Source organism: Lepidochelys kempii, chromosome 1, assembly GCF_965140285.1.
Source record: "Lepidochelys kempii isolate rLepKem1 chromosome 1, rLepKem1.hap1, whole genome shotgun sequence".
In the NCBI taxonomy this organism is placed as follows: domain Eukaryota; kingdom Metazoa; phylum Chordata; order Testudines; family Cheloniidae; genus Lepidochelys; species Lepidochelys kempii.
Window position 1 is genome coordinate 235,207,021 of NC_136380.1, and position 21,728 is coordinate 235,228,748.

General features: G+C 44.0%; 1 protein-coding gene across 3 annotated transcripts in view; it reads right to left on the reverse strand.

Moving 5' to 3' along the window:
- BCAT1 (branched chain amino acid transaminase 1) overlaps positions 1 to 21,728 on the reverse strand; it is a 108,545-nt gene that overhangs the window by 13,046 nt on the left and 73,771 nt on the right. For all 3 annotated transcript variants that reach the window (XM_073318390.2, XM_073318399.2, XM_073318383.2), the window contains 5 exons: positions 15,447 to 15,610; positions 13,519 to 13,661; positions 5,344 to 5,429; positions 4,317 to 4,457; positions 2,808 to 2,882 (listed from right to left, as the gene is read on the reverse strand). In XM_073318390.2, coding sequence (XP_073174491.2) covers positions 2,808 to 2,882; positions 4,317 to 4,457; positions 5,344 to 5,429; positions 13,519 to 13,661; positions 15,447 to 15,610 — 609 coding nt within the window. The remainder of the gene's footprint in view (positions 1 to 2,807; positions 2,883 to 4,316; positions 4,458 to 5,343; positions 5,430 to 13,518; positions 13,662 to 15,446; positions 15,611 to 21,728) is intronic.

The following is a 21,728-nucleotide window of genomic DNA, read 5'->3' on the forward strand; positions in this document are numbered from 1 at the left end:
GTTCCCGTCTCTTGCTACTGCCATGAGAAATGTAATCAGTTCTGCCCACAGAGTTCTAATTAGTCATTCTAGTGCTACTTCCCACTGAACAGCTGTTCAAATCCAAGTAAATCCTGTTGCACATGGAGGACTGTGGATTACAAAAAACAGTAAATGGCAGGAAAACAGATCTGGGTGCAAAATAATCAAAGAAATCTGAAAATGTTGAACTAGCATGTATTGCATACAAGGGAACTGGATGCCAGCGGTGATTAGTAATTGGATACGGAGTGATTCACCTCTAGGTTACTGGTTCAAATGCAGCACTCACCGTTGGAACTGAAAGTGCCTATCATCTAATCACTGTCAGTTGGCATACACAAAATGAATTAGTAGTCTCAGTCCAGCTCCTCATATAGAGACCACTATGACAAATGGGCCTAATTCATACAGCATCTTTATGCAGAAGAACACACAAGCCCTTTACATGCTAAATACAAATATATGGGAATCATTTCCTCTAACACAGAAATGCTCCACACCTCCATGGTGGAATGTGGAAGCTGCTTAGCAGAGCACAGCAAACAGTACTGTAGTCCACTGAAATTAAATGGGGAGATTTTTTTGAGGGGGAATCAGAATGTAAATGATCCCCGTGAAATGGGAGCTGCCTGTGATAGTTTATCAGCATATGTGTTCTATCTGCCACTTTGATTATTATTGTGTTGTTTGCTATATGATTATTAAGGGTTATTTTTAGCATGGCTTAGTTTGCAGGTAAACAGGAAAATGGAGAAGCCCACCTGATAGCCACCAATACTTCAAGGGACAAAGCAGGTATTACTTCCTCTGAAGTTTATCTCAGACCATGCTGGGTTCGACACCCTTGCCTTGGCAGAGGAGAGGGGAAACCCAGGCAAAAAATAAACAAAATTTTGTAGTGGATAAAAACCTGAGTCCCTGAAGCTCAGGTGACAGGGATGCAGAGACTGCAGGTGTGCAAACTGTCTCCCCACCCCAGTGGTGGGGTGTCCGGATAAGCGAGGCCTACCTAAGCTTTAGGTAAGACAGGCGTGCATATAGGCTGTTTGTTGTGTTGAAAACCCTTTTTGCCTTCTTATGCTCCTGTTGTGATCAAACAATACTTTATTTCGAAAAGGTGTAGAGACTACGCTGGATGGTGTCCATGAGGGAACTGGAGACAAGCCTAGGACCCACAATGGTGGATCTGTGCCATCTGAGATTTCTGTCACAGAGGGGGAATCCAGCAGGGCACAGATTCAACAACTTTCTAGCCGCTTTGTGTCAGCAGGGTGGTGAAAAGCAGCTGGGACAGAATCTATATGATAGTATGCATGTGTGAAACCTGCAATAAATAGAAGAACAAGAATCCAAAAGAACTACTGAAACTACCAAAGTTGCCCGACTGTCCCTAGTCCAAGGCTGGTGCACACTACCTGATTTAAAAAATGAAGGGTTAGTGGAATGCTAATCATTTTATTTTATTTTTAACTACTCTATTGTACAACACATTGAATATCACATTGTAAATCTCAGTATGTTAGCCAGGGGATTCCAGGTGAGTCAATAGCAGACAATGGGCCACAATTAATGAATGACTCAATCTGACAATTTTTTGATGGCTGTATCAGTTCATGCACACCAGGTGAAGCCCTTACTAAAGATTTGCAGAAGAGTAATTAAAAATTTAATATAAAAGCCCTGATAGATTCAAGGGATCCATATTTAGTATAGATATTGCAACACATCTCACAATGTTTTATTAGGATCACCAGTTCAGCAGCTCACCGGCGGGAGGATAAAAACCTTAGTGGCAACATCTAATGTGCTTCTTAAGCCACAGACCATTAACTCTGGGGCAGTTATGAAATAACTATAGCAACCCAGATCAGAAGAAATACTATGAGAAGAATGCCAAAGAGTTACTGCCATAGTAAGCAGGAGAGAATGTTAGCTCTCAAACGAAGTGACTTGCAACCTGTCAAGGTAACAGCTATTCTATCCATGCAGAGGTCATATATCATTTACCACCCCCTACAGGAGAAAGAGAAGACATCTAAATAAATCAAGGAGGACACTGGTGCTCAGCTTCTTGAGGATGTCCAGAATGCTACTGACAGTCTTTGTGCACTGACAGATGTAAAACATGCCTCTCTAGATATTGAGAGCAAATAAAAGTGCCAAATGGTAGATCCCTCTTAACATACAACAAGCCACTAGAGGAGGAACTGCTTTGGGAACAAGTAGTGGCTTCATCATCAGAAAGACATTGAGCCTACAAGATAGCAGTTACTGGCCAATATCTAATACCATTTCCACCATCCAATACATCATTTTGTGGGATTTTTAAAAATTGATTGGCTGTACTATTTTGTGGAAGTCAGTTTTAGTTGATATTAGATTTTATCTGACTGTGTATTTTTTTAAGGGAAGATGAAACAGCTGCCACTGGAGTTTCTGGATAATGACCGGGTATAACTTTTTATAATCCTAACCCATGTCATGAGACAAGTACATAAACATCAGTCTTTTACAAGCACTCCTGTATTTCACACCTGTATTAAAATCACTGTTTCAAGATGAAAGAGGAAGGGCAAGTTTTGAAGAGGAAAATAGCATCCCTCAGTGATATGTAGGGTAAATATCTTCCTGTACCATCCCTTACCATTGATAATCTACCAAGGTTTCAGTGCCAGGGGAGGTTGGAGAAAGTCTATATTTTGGTTCCTGGAGCCTGTAACAGAAAAACTATTCAATCTATTTCACCCTTTCATTATGTTATCATACCAAAGAAGAGAACCCCTTACTTGGATATCAGTCAGCTGATTCAGGAAGCGGGTTGCTAACTGAGGTCCATTCTCCATAGTTGGAATGTGCAAATTCTAGGATGGAATTAAAATGAGAATAATTCCTAGAAGGTCATCATGTACAGTCAGATAACAGCCGCAGCAGCAGCAAGTACATACATATAAAAATGCCTTTTAAATCTGAGGATCTCAAAGCATTTCACAAACATTAATTAAACCTCACACCACTCCCATCAGGCGAGTAAGGATCATTAATACTCATTTTATAGGAGACACAGGAAGCTCAAGGGTCAGCTGCCATTCACATCAACTGCACTACTTCTATTGACTGTAATGAGAGTTGGTTTAGGCCCCCCTCAGTGACTTGGCCAAAGGAGTGGCAGTAGAGCCAGGAATAGAACCCAGCTGCTACTGGAGTCCAAGCAAGGACTAATCACGACACCACACTTACCTTCTTGCTCAATCAGTAAGACTTGAGGAGGAGGGCAGTCAACTCAAAGAAGCACCTTTCTGTTTACTACCTACACTGTATATGGTGTTAAAACAACTACATTTACAATAATTTTCAACATCTTAATGTTTCCCATTCATATCTCAAAAGCCTGATTGTATTAATAGATATAGTCCATCTGTCAGAAACATCATTTTCTACACTGTTATTTTATTTGTTCTTTTGGCTATCTTCCCAAAGAAACATATCAATATACCTTGGGCTGGATTCACTGGTCTGCTAGGTTCATTTTATGCAATGTAAGCAGTGCAAAGTGAACTTAAACAGGACAGAGAAATGCTCTACAGAATTCCCCCTGTTCAGGAGGAATTTCCCAGCTGGTGTATAGTAGACAGAAACAGTTATGCCATCTCCTGTACCAGCTCTGCCATCTGTGTCCTCTCCAACAGAGCTGTACTGCCTGGTATAAGGGGAAGGATTAAGTCAGGCATGGGATGGGGTTAGGAAGGAGACTATTAGGGGATGGAAGGGGAGTGGTCATGGTGGAGCAAAGCCATGTTCTCTGTATGCTGATGGAAGAATTTAAAATCTCCTCCTCTGCCATTTTAATTTACACCAGGGATGGGCAGAACAGAATTGAGGAACTGTGACTGGCTGACAGCCTCCCCATTAAAGGAAGATTTGACTGCAAATCACATCACGTAGCTGGCTGAAATGCTTCTAATTGCAAAATTTGGATTAAATTTCAAATTTTGATTTTTTTTGTATGAATGAATTTTTTGACTTAAATTTAAAATAAATTTCTCCCCATCCCCACCCCCTTTTTCAACCAACTATAGAGCTGGTAAAAAAAAATGAAATTCTGAAATTTCAAATTAAACACAAAAAAGAGGGAGGGGGAATTTTGAAAAAAAAAATCAGTTTCCCCCAACTTGAGAGGAAGTTGGGAAGAAGATAGGAGGCAATATACTGATAAGATACTTCCTGCATGAACCTCAGACAATGCCAAGCTGTAATTATCTGGGGAAGAAAAAAATAAACACAAATACTTTCCTTACCTTGCCTTTGTATAATATTTTAGAAATAGGGCATACGACACAAGCTGTCCCAGCACCAAACATCTCCTTCACTCTGTTTTCCTCCAAGGCAGCTGTCAGATCACTCATGGTGATGTACCGCTCAGACACTTTAAATTCTCCCTGCGCCAGAGATCAGAAAGACAGAACCAGAGCATATGTTCTTAAAGGTCGTAATTCTTTCCTTACATTAGACACCCGTAATTGTATCACAGAGGTGATATTTTTAATGAACTCAGTTGCAGCCAGTCAATTTTCAGTTCTCATAAGGCTAAGCAAGGCCTGGTCAGTAGTTAGATGAATGACCTCCAAGAAAAACCCAAGATCTGTAAGATGTGATGATGGCAATTCACTAGGTGGCACTTTCCCCTCAAATTTGGAACTGAACCTCCACACGGTGTTCAGGAACACTGTGCAGCCGCAGCAGAACTTTTGGATGAGATATAAAACAGAGGACCTGTATGCCTTTGATCATTGCTGAGCTTACAGCACTTTGTGCATGAGAACTTGTATGCAAGTACAGATTTGGAATCTGAAAGAATACAGGTGCTAGTGCATTATATCTATGGCTGGACTTGAGGCTGCACCTTGGTTGCTCAGAATGAAGGTGGAGACACATGGCCTATAGGTGGTGGAACAAGGAGCTGATGAGTAGAATGTAGATGGGGTGATGAATGACAATTGCTTATTTCCTTACTTTAAGCCAACTGTATTAACGGGATATGGGGTCTGGCAACTCTCACACAAAGTTAATGAAGATTTTTGTGTGGGAATACCAATTGGGAACTAGTTAAACAGACTGCATGTGGCTCTGTGGAACAAAGGCTAGTGTTTGGGTGGTTTGGCCCAGACTTTTTAATTTTAACATGCTTCCCCAGTTCATATTTGGTTTAAAGGATCAGGTGGAACTGTGAGCCATTACTTGAATGCAATAAATGAGTTATTTTCATAACAGTGTATCTCACGGTTGTTAAAATTGCTACTATTGAGGGACAAGGCAAACACCCACCCACTTGCGTGCCAGCTCCAAGATGCTCTGCCTCGTCACTCCAGGAAGAATGATGCCATCTAACGGTGGGGTTGCCAGTTCCTCTTCTGTTGAACCAAAAATACAAACAAAATAAAATATTTAAATGAGAGCAGAAATATCAGATACCAACATGCAATATCCGATATCATAAGATACAAACATTGGTTAGAATTTCAGAGGCAGTTTCTAAATTGCACAAACTCAGTTGGATGCCACCCGTTTTGAATCTATGCATATATCTGAGGGCAGGTCTACACTACAGCCTACGCTGATACAACTTACATAGCTTAGGGGTGTGAAAAAGCCCCCTCGAGTAACGCAAGTTTCGTGCTACTTCACCAACTTTGGAATCATCAAATTTGATCATGTCTGAATGTACATACTCCTCTTATTAGTGAAAAGAAGAAATAATATGGGCCTCAATATGAAACCCTGTGACACACTTGATACTGTTCCGTCTTCAGAGGCTTTACCATGAATGGTGGAGCAGGATGTGTATAAGATCCAAAATATACTTTGGTTGCTGTGAATTATTTTGAAAGCTTGCCAGGCCAGCTGCCAAACAGCATGGAGTTGATAGAATATGAGAACCTGCAAAATGTTTTAAACTGCCAGCTTTATATAATTTTGTCAAGTCTGCATATTATGTCTACCAGCCTGGGGTCACCTAGAGGAGCATCTGCCTCCCTTGTAGCATGTCATCATCTCCGTCTGGTACCATGTGTGTACCAAATGTGGCTCCATACGCATTCAGCTTGCCCATCTCTGGGAACTCGGACGATGAGCTCACAAACCCCATTTGTCTTTTCATGGGAGAGACATTTTGATAAGCTGTAAACTCCTGGATTTATATTAGCACATAGGAAAAACAGCCCTGTGTGGGAAAACTTCCTCTTCGTCTGCTTTTATTGATTTTTATATATATTTATTTGTATTGCGGTAACTTTCCAGAGTCCCCCATGATTTATGGAAACAAATGCTTTAACTTAGTTGACGAACATCACATAAAGACCATAGTTTTGCTCCCAGCACTTTTCCTGACGCTGACAGGCTGTGAAGATCACATTTACAGTGCCCTGTCCAGATCCAGGGATGATGGTTCCCACAAGATAGGTGTTAAGTCAATTCCGTATGACCAGTGCAATAATTTCCCCAGCAACAGAGAGAAGGGAAATGCCCTAGTAGTTATCAGAGTTTGCCCATTCACCCTTACGTTTATAGAGGTGGACAACGGGGGCGCCTTTGAAATTCTGTGGCACTGCCTCTTGCTCGATTTTTTGTTCATCTTTGGAAAGTTTCTTTCTGTTATTCCATCCTTCCATGAAGGGATGATGGCCAGAGTGGTGGGAAATGGGGAGATATCAGACCCCTTTCTGGTCACCAGTGGCACAAAACACTGTTGTCTGTGCTGGCTGCCACAGTCTTTTCCATCCTTCTATTGGCTATGCTTATGGATGCATTTCATGACACTGACAGAGGAGTATTTACCCAGCTCTGCAGTGTTATAAGCTGTTTAATTTTCAACGCTTCGGTTCTTGCATGAAAGTGGCAGATTTACACATTAAGGAGCTTTAATTTGCTGATTACTGTGCACCAGTTGCTCACTCGATTGATGATGTTCAATTAATAACTGATCACTTTACTTGTACAGTGAATCACTTTGGTTTCACAATCAATCTAAAGAAAACTGAAGTACTGTACTGTAACAGGATCCATGACCCACCCCTCTTCCTGGGACCTGCTTGCTGCCCCAATAAGGCTCAGAGAGGCTTCAGGATTGTGCAACACCCATGTCTTTATTTACTTACAGTTATCCCACCACCAGTGTATCTATTTACAAGCCTTGCAGGATTACTCAACCTCTTTTACAGGCAGAGTCAGCCTTCAGCTAGGAGGCAGGCCGTCCGTCCGTCCGTCAGTCAGTTCGTTCGTTCCCTGACTGACTTCTCCCTGGCTGCCCCTCAGCCTTCTCTTCTGGCTCCCTCCCAGCCTTTATAGCCCTTGGCTTGTCAGGCCAGCAGGTGTTGCCAATCCTAAGGCCAGCATCAGGCCTTTTCCATCAGCCCCAATCTGCTTCCCTTGCTTGGAGCTGACTTGGCAGGGGCTAATTAGGTGCTTTTGCACCAGCACCTTGCTACATGTACCAACACATGTCAGGGGATGCAGTTGTCTACCCAATTATTAAGATCAAGGATGGTCTTCTCCAGTCCATGGAGAAGTTCTGCTACCTAAGGAGTATGTTGTCACAGAATGCCACAACTGATGAGAAGATTACCGATTGCATAGCCAAGGCCAGCTCTGCATTTGGAATGCTGTCACACCACTTATGGAATTACAGGGGTGTTAAGATAAGCACTAAGCTAAATGTCTATTAGGCAGTCATGCTGGACAACATATTGCTGCTATATTAGGAAACTCGATCAGTTCCATATGCACGACCTTCGGTCTGTTTGCAGGGTCAATTGGTGAGACAAGAAATACTCAATTATTGTCAGAGGGCTGACATTCAAAGCATGCTCAAAAAAAGCTCAGCTATGCATTGGTCTTGGCATCTCGTTTGTATGGCAGACTCAAGAATACCCAAGGCCATATTTTCTGGTCAGCTACAGGAAGGCACCGGCTCTCATGGTGGCCAGTACAAACAATATAGACACACTGAAGTCATGCATGAAAGCATATCAGCCAATCCCAGTCACTGGGAAACAACAGCCCACAACAGAGCAAGGTGGCAGCAGACTTGTCATGTTGCTGTTAACTGCTTTGAAGCAAGGTGCATCATCAACACCCGAGGTGAAAAACATGAACAGCGCAAAGCAAGGCCACAACAGCCTGCAATGGTCATGGACGCTCTTGTCTGTCCCCCATGTAACCAGGCTTGCAATTCTCACGTTGGTCTGAACTCACATATACGTGTTCATTTATAGTGTTTGCTGAATGCTCATATGTTGACACTGATGTGAGACTCCATTGTCATTACTGCAGTAGCACTGAGAGGCCAGGGCCCCGTTGTGCGAGGCACTGAACAAACATGTACCAAAGAGACCATCCCAGATCTGGGGAGCTTAACATTGAAGTGATTTTAAAATTGCATTTTACTGAACAACATAAGCTTCAAGTCTTTCATGCAAGTTGTCAAGGTTGAATCCCCACTCTGGCACTTCGAGTGCAGAAGATGGGGGCCAGCAAGGATTTTAAAAATTAATACTGGCCAATTGTATTAAACTCCCAAGGTTACAGCTTTTCTCTGACCTTTGCTTGGTAAACGCTGCCACCACCCAAATGCAAAAAACCCTAGGAAGGAGCACTTGGGAATTCCTCCCTCAAGCCCATTCACCCCCCTCCCCCCAGGGAAGAACTGAGAAAGAAAACAAAGGAAATTAGCTGTTGCTACCAGCTAATCAAACAACATGCACAAACCTCTTAGGACACCAAAAATCCAATCCTGTTTTTTAAAAAAGGTAAATTTTATTAAAAACCAAAAGGAAGAATATACACCTGGAACTTAGGCTTTTCCTAGATTTTAAAAGAGCAATTCTAAAAATTAAGCACCCAAAATAGCTTTCTTGGAGGTTACAAGCATACAAAAACATCTGGGGTTAGTACAGAGGAGTCCACAAGCCAAAATAAAGAAATAAACCTGATCAGGTTTATCTAAACATTCCTAATTTACTTACATATTTGGGGGATTTCAAATAAGTAATTCTAGGTATGATCTGATTTCTCATACCTGGCTTAAAGCTTTACACAGCGTTCCTGCTGCCCTCTGTTCCCCTCTTTCCTGGAGAGACACAACAGACATAAAGGGAAAGCTTCTTTCCCAATTTTAAAAAGTTCTAGCTCTTTTGGTCAGGTGCCCACTCCTTTTCTTTTACCTGTGGGCTTGTTAACCCTTTACAGGTAAAGCAAGCAGAGAACAGACACCAAGAGGGATTTTATAGCTAACTGGCTGGCTGGGTGTCCATAAAAGGGAGCTACACCCCCTTCATTTATCACACAAGTATTTATGAACATGCACTGATTGATGCATATTGGATGAATTTAGGGCTAGGTAAATTACTATAACACTGAGAAAAACACCAAAATGTTTGCAGGGGTGGGGCCACCAAGAGAACTTCTGGGTCACATAGGCCTCAGGAAGCTCTGGGGTCCATACCCTATAATCCTCTTCTCTCCTTCCCTCTGTGTCGCTCTCTCCTTCATTTTTTTCCTCTTTTCCTCACACTTTCCTTTCACCCCAGGTCTCCATTCCATTTTTCCCTCCCTGTTCCAAATTGCTACTTGCTGCCAGGCCCTCTGCCCCTCTCTTTTTTCCCCTTTTTCTGTCTGTCATCCCATAAATTTGTCAATCTCTCTGTCACTCTCTACAAAAAGAATCCATCCCTTTAGGATCACTGTGCATCTAACAGCCCACACTGTGTCACCAGCAAACTTCAAGCTCCACCACCACATGGCACTTTCTGCAGCACAAACAATGACCATTTTAACAAGCATCAAACTCTATTTTTCACACATAAGAGCATTACTTTGAACTTCTATGAGTCTTTTCATCTGAGGCAGGGCTGGATCGAGGGGCAGGCGACCACCTGGGGTGCCGGCCTGGAGGAGCACCGGGCTCGGGGTGCCATTTTTGTTGTTAGTGACAAACGGGAAAATAGAATGTTTGAAGTAAAATGTTTCAGGTATTCTGTATGTGGATTCATTTTTCACTAACCATCTAGAATGTTCTGGACCTTCGTAGAATCTCATGGAACCTTCCAGACTTTCTGAGAGGTACATTTTCCTCGAACCTCCTAGAATGTTGTCAGCTATGCCCTTGTAGGTATATAAGGGGCGGGGCATTGCCAGTCAGTCAATGAGATATAAGAATGAAGATTTACAGATCCTTGTGTGCAAATTTATATCTAATATAACAGGGATAAATCATGCATGCAAATTGTGCATCAAAGTGGTGAAACGGGCTATAAATGCAATAAAAAAGAAGATATTCAAAACTTTAATGGAGGGGGGAGCTGAAGATGCACCTCGCCTGAGGCGCCATGTGGTCTAGGGCCGGCCCTGATCTGAGGATTCCAAAGAACTTTTAAGGAATTAAGCATCCCATCACTCCTATGAAGTAGGTATTATTCTTCCCATTTTATTGATGGGATAACTGAGGCACAGAGCTAAATAATTTGCCCAAGATCACATAGTGGCTTAATGGTTCAGCCAGAAATAGAACCCAGGTGTCCTGACTCTTTGCACCAACCATTCTCAACACTGCCTCTGTATACTGGAAAATATAAACAGATTCCATGGTGTACAGCCCCCATTTGGTGTATTCCCTAGACTGTACACTTGTTTTGATTTTAAAGGTCTTCATCTCTGCCAAGCTAAGCCCCTTGATAGGAGAAACAGACATTTCATTTAACATGCTTTCCACTCCTGTCACCCTTTGTCTCTCAACGTTATGTGCTGTGAAAAGGTAGGCCTGGAGGATCACATGGTGATCAAGCTTTACATTTGGTAAACATGGAAACCATCCTAGGTATATGTCACTCTCCAAATATGCCACTGATGAAAGCAGTATTTCATGAATGGAAACTACTGAGCTCAGTTATTCCTGGAATAACAGTGATCCAGATTTAGCTACATTCAGCCAGAGCAATGCTAAATGTACAGGATCAGCATAATGTGTGTCATGCAAATTTACCAGAGGCTATTGGGCAATTTCCCCCTCCCCCTACCACCAGTATGAATGAGACATTTTCTAGGATCCGCCCAAGACTGGAATGTTAGACACCTCTTTTGTCCAATACCAGGGATAAATTGATCTAGAAACGGCTTGCAGTAAAAATGGACCCTCATTTGAAGCACTGTTGAAATCAGTCCCCATCTAGTGCATTCATGAGGGAACACAAAAAACATAGCACATACACACAGAGTTTACATTACTCCCTGCACACACAATGAGGTGTATGTTCCTGATGCTTAAACCGTACCCATGATTTCTAGTTCCAAATCTCACTATTTCTATGTTTAATCCCCCCCCCGCCCCACTGCAATATATGCACAATGAAACAAACAAAACAAGGACCCCCTAAGTAGCATTTAGGGTGACCAGATGTCCCGATTTTACAGGGACAGACCCTATATTTGGGGCTTAGTCTTATATAGGTGCCTATTACCTCCCATCCCCTGTTCCGATTTTTCACCCTTGCTATCTGGTCACCCTGGGACCAGTAGCATTCCTTATGAAGAGACAGAGCCAACAGCAGTCACTTTTTGCCACGGTGCATGCGGGTAGACAGTTATACACTGGCGCGCATTTTCTTGGTGGCAACATTTTTATGGGGCCCTAAGTTGTAGGTGTTTTAGGTCTTACCCAGGCTGCTTAGTAATACATTGCTAAATAGCTAATTGCCCGTTCAGTGCAAGTGATCATAGCATGTGTAATGGCAGGTCTGTTTTGGAATAGGGTTGGCATATATTTAGGCTGGATGGCATGAACAGCAGATTGTTTGTTCCACCCATGTCACAATGATACTATTCAGTAGTGCACTGGTAACACACTGGTATTGCAGCTGGATAACTTCTGCTTATTCCTGGTCGAAAAATAGAACACTGAATGCTAACCAACTTCTTGTTCATGCTGTCCAAATGGGCCAAATTCCTTGCTGGTGTAACTCCACTGAAGGTGCACGTGAGGAGTGAATTTGGCCCAATGGCTACAATATCTAATCCACTGTGATGAAATATTAAATAATAAAATTCACGTACATAGCATCATTCACTTGATCTCAGCAAGTTTTTTAGAGCTAGGTAAATATTATCCCTATTTTACAGCTGTATAAACTGAGACACAGAGACATTTAAGGGATTTGCCCAAGAATCAGCAGTCAAACTGGAAATAGAACCCAGGTATCTTGACTCACAAACCCTTATGCAAAATAAAGCACAATGCTGTTTCCATTGTGAGACATTACTAACCACCACTATAGCACTGGCAGAAAAATGGCAATGAAATGGCATTTTACAAGAGTGTGCATTGCATTAGCATAAAAAGGATCAGAGCTTGAATACCGATTTCTTGTTCTTTTGTTTCTGAGACTGGCAGATGGTGGAACAACACGTTGCCTTTATTTAGGATCTGAGCCAAAGCCCTGGGAAGTTAATGGGAGTCTATCAACTTTTATGGGCTTTGGATCAGGCCCATAGTCCTTCAAACCAGGTTACCCTTCTGTACTAGCAACCAGCTGGGGGCAGGGATAGCTCAGTGGTTTGAGCATTGGCCCCCTAAACCTAGGGTTGTGAGTTCAATCCTTGAGGGAGCCACTTAGGGATCTGGGGCAAAGCTTGGGGATTGGTCCTGCTTTGAGCAGGGGGTTGGACTAGATGACCTCCTGAGGTCCCTTCCAACCTTGATATTCTATTCTATGAACTGCAGACACAAATAATTGCATGCACAAGTGAAGGTACGCAAGTGTCTAAATACCTGGTTGCACACAGTAATTAGACAGTCAGTTGTCTAAGTGGCATAATTTCCAAGCTCGAGCCCAGCTTTAAAAATCTGGTCCTACATCTTCAAAGCAATTTACCAGGATTAAAGATGTAGAAGGATGATTGATGCGACACTTTATCTTCTAAGAGAGGGCCACTGGGAGAAAGGAGAAGCTGCTACAGTGACAATATGAACCTATCTTGCTCAGCAGGAAAGTCATGATTCAAAAGGAAGGTCAGATTGCTTTGTGGACACAGGTCATGGTTCAGGAATGGATGGGGATGCCCCTGCTAGAGGCCATGACAGAAGCCACACAAGGCGGAAGCAGAAGAGATAAAGGCGGCAGTTGCAGCCTGTCACAGAACTGCAAGGTCAGAGTCTCTGATCACCTGCCTTCTCTGCAGAGGGAAGGTCCCAAACCCCATTTCTTTGGAAGGGCCCTGCTGGAAGGAATTCTGAAGTAGTTGTGGGGGCTAGTGGGGATTGACTGAGGGGTGACTTCCCTCCTTCTACTAAAACAGAAAAGGAAGGCAATGCAGGCCACCATTCTTTGGGCCAGAACTACAAACCCCAAGAAGCATCATCCATACAACACTGACACCGGTCCTGAGATCACAACTGGCTCCCAGTCCTGAGGACTGCAACAAGCAGAGGTTTAGTGCCACATACTACTATACCTCCATCTTCATTTTCCCAGTACAGGAAAAGATTCATTGTTCCGACTTCGGTGATTTGATGATCCTCTCCATACAGCCACAGAACCTGCTGACACCCTAATTCCATAGCTTCACGCTGGGCATAGATGGAAGAACCATAATTCCTTTCAGGAACAAATGAAAAAGAGACAGATATCACTAGCTAGATGGGTATCTTCCTGCTATAAAACTTCCTAATTCTTCTACTTCTAAAAACAGCTTACATTACTTTCAGTGCCAGATTGCAAAATCTGCCTCACGATTAATGCTCTGCAGAGTAATTTCCTGCCCCTGACATGATTCCATTGGCAGCATTTAAATGAATGAACTACAAGTCACTTTGCTGCTGCAAAATAAAACTTTGAAGGGCTCAGCCAGAGTCAAGGGTTCACCATACTGCTCCATAGGGTCTGTGGACTACCTGGATAAAGCTAAAGGGAGTTTTGGTGGGCCGCCAGGGAGCTCCACTGGATCCTGGGATATAAAGGTAACCCCTGCCCCAACTGACTCATGAAAGTGTCACGTTTGTACAAGCAAAGTGGCTAACAGATTATGCAGTGAAGGCCGCAGCACTTCAAGTTTATACACATGGAAGTGGCTTAAAGCTAGTTTATTTGTAGAAGCAGAAAACCTGAAGCAGTTCAATAGGAGTCAGTTCAATAGGAAGCAGGGGATTCCCTTAGCCATACAGGCTCCCTCCCTCCCCTTAGCTCTCACTGCCTGTTGCTGCTGTCTGATGTGTAACTCTTTACCCAGTAAAAAGAAAAGGAGGACTTGTGGCACCTTAGAGACTAAGGTGCCACAAGTCCTCCTTTTCTTTTTGCGAATACAGACTAACATGGCTGTTACTCTGAAACCTGTCTTTACCCAGTGGATTTGCTGACAGAAATCTAGTCAGAAGAGATTTAAACTTAGATTTTTAACTCTGGTTTTCTTTATAACTGCATATTTCAGACATGCACACACAAATTTGCAAGATTTTAGGAAAAACAAGATGCATACTTTGATAAAAGGAGGCAGAAAATCATGAGGCACTGTGTGAACACTTTAAACTGGGATTAATTTTAACTTCAACATTTACCGACAATTACCACACTTGGGAAACTATCTGGTAACTCTAGGTAGTTGTTGACTTTCAACGGTGACTAAGGTAGATCAAACTTCCATATACTTTTTTCCCCAAAAAATAAGACCGGACAGAAGTTTCTCTTAGTCCCTTCCTCTTTGCAATTGCCCTTATTCCAAACTTTTGCCCTCATTCTCAAAACTTTTCATAATGTGACAACTTAACACAGAAATTGTCTTATGGACACCTTCTGTTCCATTTTCTGACAGAACAGCAGCAACTGCTTACATAGAGAAACAACATTAGGAAAGATTTCAGAGTAGCAGCTGTGTTAGTCTGTAGTCGCAAAAAGAAAAGGAGTACTAGTGGCACCTTAGAGACTAACCAATTTATTTGAGCATAAGCTTTCGTGAGCTACAGCTCACTTCATCGGCTCACGAAAGCTTATGCTCAAATAAATTGGTTAGTCTCTAAGGTGCCACTAGTACTCCTTTTCTTTTTGCGAACATTAGGAAAGCATTTGACTTGTCTTTATTTTAGCAGCTGGAATCATGAAGAGACAGCTCCACAGTCTCATGCAGCTCATTATGGACTACCAGGGGTCCACAAACTATAGTTTAACAACCTTAACCTTAGTCTATCTATGCAGGGTGAACAGATCGGCAGTCTGCCATTTTGTAGCCCATTTTGACTGGAGGTGAGATACCTCTTTTCTGGAAATGCCTTTGTTACAATTTCTGATTTGCAACATTTAATAATACAGCATCATAGCCAGGATTTTACTGAAAGGAAAAATAATCCAACAGTTAAAATATGTAATTAATGCATAATCAGGCTCTCTTACCCTCCCAATTTGCAGTCCCCCGTTCCTCCTTTCCAGGCTCTTACATATTTGGGATCTGCCCATAAGGATATTGGATTAAAGCTTCCGCTTGCAAAGTATGGGCCCACAGGACTCAGTATGACATACAGCAGGGCTTTAGTTGGCTTCTTGACTCCAAGAGAAGGCTGCACAGTAAAAGAAACACACATAGTTTTTGCTTTGTTTTCTTCTTCATGTCACAGTTTAGATTTTCTGAGTTATCACTTTCAAAGCACCTGCCGCAGGTGGGTGCTCCATCACCAGTCAAAGGGCACAATGCATCTGCAAAGATGCTGCTTCAAAAAACCAACCTAAGCCAGTGGTTCTCAACCAGGGGTCTGGGGTCCCCTGGGGGGTCGTGACAGGTTTCAGGAGGTTCACCAAGCATGGCCAGCGTTAGGCCCAGGGCAGAAAGCCGAAGTCCCGCTACATAGGACTGCAGCCCAGGGCACCATGCCCTACCACCCGGGCTGAAGCCAAAGCCTGAGCAATTTAGCTTCATGGTGCCCCATGGTGTGGGCCGGGCCCCAGGCAATTCCTCTGCTTGCTACCCTCTAACGCAGGGCTTGGCTTTTATATGCAGAAAAATAATTGTGGCACAGTTGGGTGGGGACTCAGAAAGAAAAAGGCTGAGAACCGCTGGCCTAAGTAACCCTTATTTTACACATGGCTTTCGTTTGACGTCATAAAAAAAATGGTTCCTAACCTTTCCGTAACTGTTGTTCTTCCAGATGAGTTGCTTATGTTCATTCCACTTTAGGTATGTGTGCACCAAGTGCACCGTTGCCAGAGATTTTTCCCTCAGTGGGGTATCTGTTGGGCTGGCTCTCGTGCCCTCTGGAGCCACATGCTCATCTGCTGGTATAAGGGGAGCCGCCGGCCTCGCACCCTCTCAGTTCCTTCTTACTGTTAACATTGACAGAGGGGTAGGAGGGTGGGTTGTGGAATGGACAGGAGCAACACATCTCAAAGAACAACAGTTACAAAAGGTAGTAACCGTTTTTCTTCTCCGAGTGCTTGCTAATGTCCGTTCCATGTTAGGTGACTCACAAGCAGTATCCCTGGAGACAGGCTCGGAGTTCATGCACATGCTGACAGCAACACTGCTCTCCTGAAAGTGGCATCATCCCAGCCCTGTTGGGTGATGGCATAGTGATATGCAAGGGTATGTACTGATGACCAGGTTGCAGCCCTGCAAATGTCCTGTGTTGGGACCTATGAGAGGGACGCTGCTGACAAAAGCTTGGGCTATTGTGGAGTGAACAGTTAAGATGACTCATAGCAAGCCCGAATACAGGCAGCTATCCAGGATGAGATCCTCTGGGCTGACACAGGTAGGTCATCCTCTCATCTTTTCCACTATTGCTATAAGGAGTTTAATCCTCTCAATATAAGAGGCGAGGTCCCGCATAATGTCCAATGAGTGAAGCTGCTGTTCCTCAGAGGTCTTGGGAGGCTTTGGGAAGAAAACTGACAGGAAAATGGCCTGGCTGTTATGGAATTGTGACACCACCTTAGGCAGGGTGGAGAGTGCAGCTGGACCTTGTCCTTGAAGGACACAGTGTAAGGTGGTTCTGATGTAATGGTCTTGATTTCAGAGACCCTTTTGGCCAAGGCAAACGCCACCAAGGAGGCAACCTTCCAAGACAGAAGCAGCAGGGGGAATGATGCTGGCGGCTCAAAGGGGAGGACCCATGAGTCTCAACAGAACCACATTTAAGTCCCACTGCGGGATCAGCTTGTGAACCTGAGGACAGAGCCTCTCCAGCCCCTTGAGAAACTGTACCATAATCTCGTGGGAGAACACTGACCTGCCATTCACCAGTGGGCAGAAGGCTGAGCTGGCTGCCAAGCACTTGACAGACATGAGGGCTAGGCCCTGCTGCTTTATGTGGAGCAAGTAGTCCAAGATAGATTGAAGGGAAGATCGGGATGGAGAGAGAGCTCGTTGAGACGTCTATGTCAAGAAGCATTTCCACTTATCCAGGTAGGTAGTCCTGGTGGACGGCTTTCTACTACCTTTCTACTACTTTCTACCTGCCAGATCTGTTCTGAGAAAGCCTGTTCCTCTGGGATCAGCCATGCAACATCCATATAGTTAGGTGCAGGGACGCAAGGTTCAGTTCAGGTGAAGCAACCGGCCACGGTCTTGTGAGATTTGATCCAGACTGAGTGGCAGCAAGAGTGGAGCTGCTACTGGGAGATTCAGGAGCGTACCAAACCAGTGGCTATCAGAATAACTCTCACCTTGTCTTGTTTGACTTTTAGGAGGACCTTGCGAACCAAGGGGATTGGGGGGAAAGGCATAGCATAGGAGATCTGTGAGGAAAGCATCGGAGAGGGAGCCCAGGATGTGATCATGCAGTGAGCAAAACTGATGACATTTCCTGTTTTGTCTGGTAGCGAACAGGTCCATCTGGGGAGGCCCCCACCTTTGGAAGGTGACCCCTGGGTGAAGGGACCACTCATGGTAAGAGGAAAAGGATCTGCTGAGGTGATCCACCGGTACTTTCCGGATTCCTGGGAGATGTGACATCTTGAGATGAATGGAGTGCTTCGTGAAGAAGTCCCATACACAGATGACTTCCTGACACAGGGCCGAAGATCAGGCCCCTCCCTGCTTGTTGCTATAGCAGGTATGGCCGCACTATTGTCTGTCAGGACTTGCACCACCTCGCCTGAGATCTGGGGAAGAAACACTTGACAAGCTAAGTATACCGCTCTGAGCTCCCTGACATTTATGGGCAGGGAGAGTTCTTCTTGGGACCAGAGGCCTGAGGCTGGTGAGGTGGCCTCCCTGCCCTAGGTCTGACATGTCCAAGATTAAAAGCTACCAGTGGGTTGAGACATAAAGGGCATACCCATCATTACTGATCTTGGGTCTTTCCACCATTCCAGGGAGGTGAAGGACTAGGGGAGGAACTGTTGGCACGGAGTCCAAGAGGTGTCTGCTCCAGGAATATACTGACACTAGCCACATCTGAAGGTCCCTGAGGTGCAGTCTTGCATGTTGAACCACTTAAGTACATGTCGCCATGTGCCCCTGTAGCTTCAGGCAAACCCAAGCTGTTGTAATTGGGTGGACCATGACACTGAATATCAGGTATGACATAGTCTGGACTCAGGCCTCTGGCAGGAAGGCACTGGCTTGGAATGAGTTGAGCACTGTCCCAATAAATTCTATACTCTGAGCCAGGACAAGAGTTGACTTCTGTTCGTTTATCAGCAAACCCTGTGCTCAGAAGGTGGTTTGGACCATGCTGATGTTATTCTGAACTCGAGCCTCTGACCAACTTTTGATCATTCAGTTGTCAAGATACTACCACCAGACAGGTTTCAGAGTAGCAGCCGTGTTAGTCTGTATCCGCAAAAAGAACAGAAATACTTGTGGCACCTTAGAGACTAACAAATTTATTTGAGCAAAAGCTTATCTGGGCTATAGCCCACTTCATCTGATGCATAGAATGGAACATATAGTAAGAAGATATGTACATACATACATACACACACACATATTCTCTCTCTCTATACACACACACACACAGAGTGGTTAACCCAGGACAAACAGCTACAAAATGGGGGTAGTAATTAGTCCCAGGGGATTAAAAGGCCCCTCCCTATCCACTGAGGAGAGAGAACCACAGGGCAATAAGGTTCAGCTGGAAAAGGGGTTGCTAGGGACCCAATTAGGTTCAGCTGACTCCAACTACTTGGGACTGTTTTAAACCCTCCCCTGGGTGGTAGGAGAGGGAGGGTGAGGGAGTGAGAGGAGCAGGGAAGTTGCCAGTTGGCAGCAAGACACCAGGCCTTCCCAGTAGGAGGGCTGCACTCGCTCCCCAGAAGGGAAGGAAAACAAGCACAAGGGACTGATTGAGGAGAGGAGTAGCAGGACCCTGTGCCACCTATAAGGATTTGCCTTGCCCCAAACCTGAGTCTCCAAGGCTAAAAAGGACTGAGCCTACTGAGGCGAACAAGGTATTTTGCCACAATACAGAGAACATGAAAAGGTCTTAATTAATTAGCCTCTTACTCCACCTTTTCATATATATATAGATAGAGATATCTATATCTATCTCTTCTTACTATATGTTCCATTCTATGCATCCGATGAAGTGGGCTTTAGCCCACGAAAGTTTATGCTCAAATAAATTTGTTAGTCTCTAAGGTGCCACAAGTCCTCCTGTTCTTCTTACCACCAGACACTTAGTGAAACCCCCCAGGGGGCTGCCGATAGGCCAAAGGCAAGAGTGGTGAATTGGTACTGGTGCTGACCCACGACAAACCTGGGAAATCTTCTGTGGCCATGGAAGATAGAAATGTGAAAATGTGTCCTTTGAGTTGAGGGCAGCGTTCCAGTCTCCTGGATCCAGGAAGAGAATGACAGAGGCAAGGGAGACCATGCAGAACCTCAATTTCTTGAGATAACTGTTGAGGCGACGCAGGTCCAGAATAGACCAGAGATTCCGTTTGGCCTTTGGAATTAGGAAAATAATCCCAAAGTGAAGTAAAACCCCTTTCCTCTTCCGTCTTGCGAAACCTTCTCCACAGCCCCCAGTCATAGGATGGATTGCACCCCTTGAAGGAGGAGTTGCTTGTGAGATTTTGGGTCCCTGAAGAGAGATGCAGAAGGTGGGTGGGATTGACAGAGGGATAAAAACTGAAGGGTATAGCCGACTGTCACTGTATTTAGAACAGTCCAATGTTATGTATGACCACGCTGGGCTGAAGTGGGACAGACATTCAAAAAATAAAAGGGGAGATGACTCTGAAGCAGTGACAGGTATAATGCCCTTAGGCATACCTTCGAAAGGCCTGCTTGGGCCCTCCAGAGTACCTCTGAGATCCCAGCTGGGAGGCTGGGGTGGACAGGAGTGGCTGCTGGTGCCACTTATAACATCTCCCTTTTCTTTTGTTGGGTTCTTATCTTGGAGATGCTGAGAAACAAGGAGGCTGCTGGGACCTGAAGTGCTTCCTGGAAGCTAACGGAGCATAAAGGCCTAAGGATCGTAGGGTGGCAATTGAGTCTTCAGGCCATGAAGTCTTGTGTCTGTCTGCTCTGAGACTAGAAAGGAGCCTTCGAAGGGGAGGTCCTGGATGAACTGTTGGAAGCCCCAAGGACTGGAGCCAAGAACTATGCCTCATGGTGACAGCGGAAGCCTTTGTCCTGGCTGTTGATTCGGCTGCATCCAGAGCTGCCTGGAGAGAAGTCCTGACCGCATTCTTTCCCTCTTCCAAGAGGATAGTGAACTCCTGCCTTGAATATTGGTGCTGGGAGTCTTTAAATTTAGCCAGGGAGTCCCAAAGACAATCAAAACTTGCTGGTTAGAGATAGTAGTTGAAGGCTACCCATTGAATAAACCTTTCTTCCAGTTTCTTGGTGTCTTTTTGTTTAGGGGTAGCGCTCAACTGGCCCTGCCTGCCTGTAATTTTGTAATGTTAGTAAGTTTAAAGTACTGATAGAAGCCACATCATAACCTACTTGCAAGAATTCAGAAGTTTATTCAAGGGACATATTAATGGCTGTCATATATATATGAAGAACCAATCCTCTGTGAATTTATTAGAGTATCTATACAATCGCTTTACAGGCTCCTTCCTCCTTGAGAGCTTGCCTCTCGTGCATGGAGCCATCATCACCGGGGTGAAGAGTTTGCTCCCAGGCAAAGTCTAAAATCTGTTGAAAGTGCCATTGCTTGTCCACATGGTATTTGACAGACCACTAGTTTGGATTGAGTGAACCATGCTCAAACTGGCTGTGTGGAAGCAGTAACTATGACATTAGTCCCATTTTTTTGGACCTCTGTATGTAACAGGAAGACAGATAGAAACTTGCTTAACAGTAAGAAAATACAGTACTTCCATTTAAATCTTGTTAGGAGTCTTGTCATGGTGAAGAGGTCATTGTTGGGAGCTGGTGAAATGAACTCTTCTGTTTACCTTTTGCAAGTCAGAGCAATTTTTCTGCTTGATATGGGTAAAGGCCCAATCAGTGTGGAGTAACCTGAAACAATTAGAGCACTTTACTTGCCTAATGAAGCCCCACATTGAAGAATCACTTCATATTAATACTGTGCACTTACTTCAGGGAGATAATTTCATTGATGGTCTGCAAGTGCTTTACAAACATTAAGTTAACAAAGTCCCAACACCTTTGTAAGGCAGCTAAGTATTACAAAGACTATTTACAGATGGGGAAATTGAAATGAAATGACTTGCCCAAGGACAGACAGGAAATCAGTGGCAGAATTGGGAACAGGAATCACA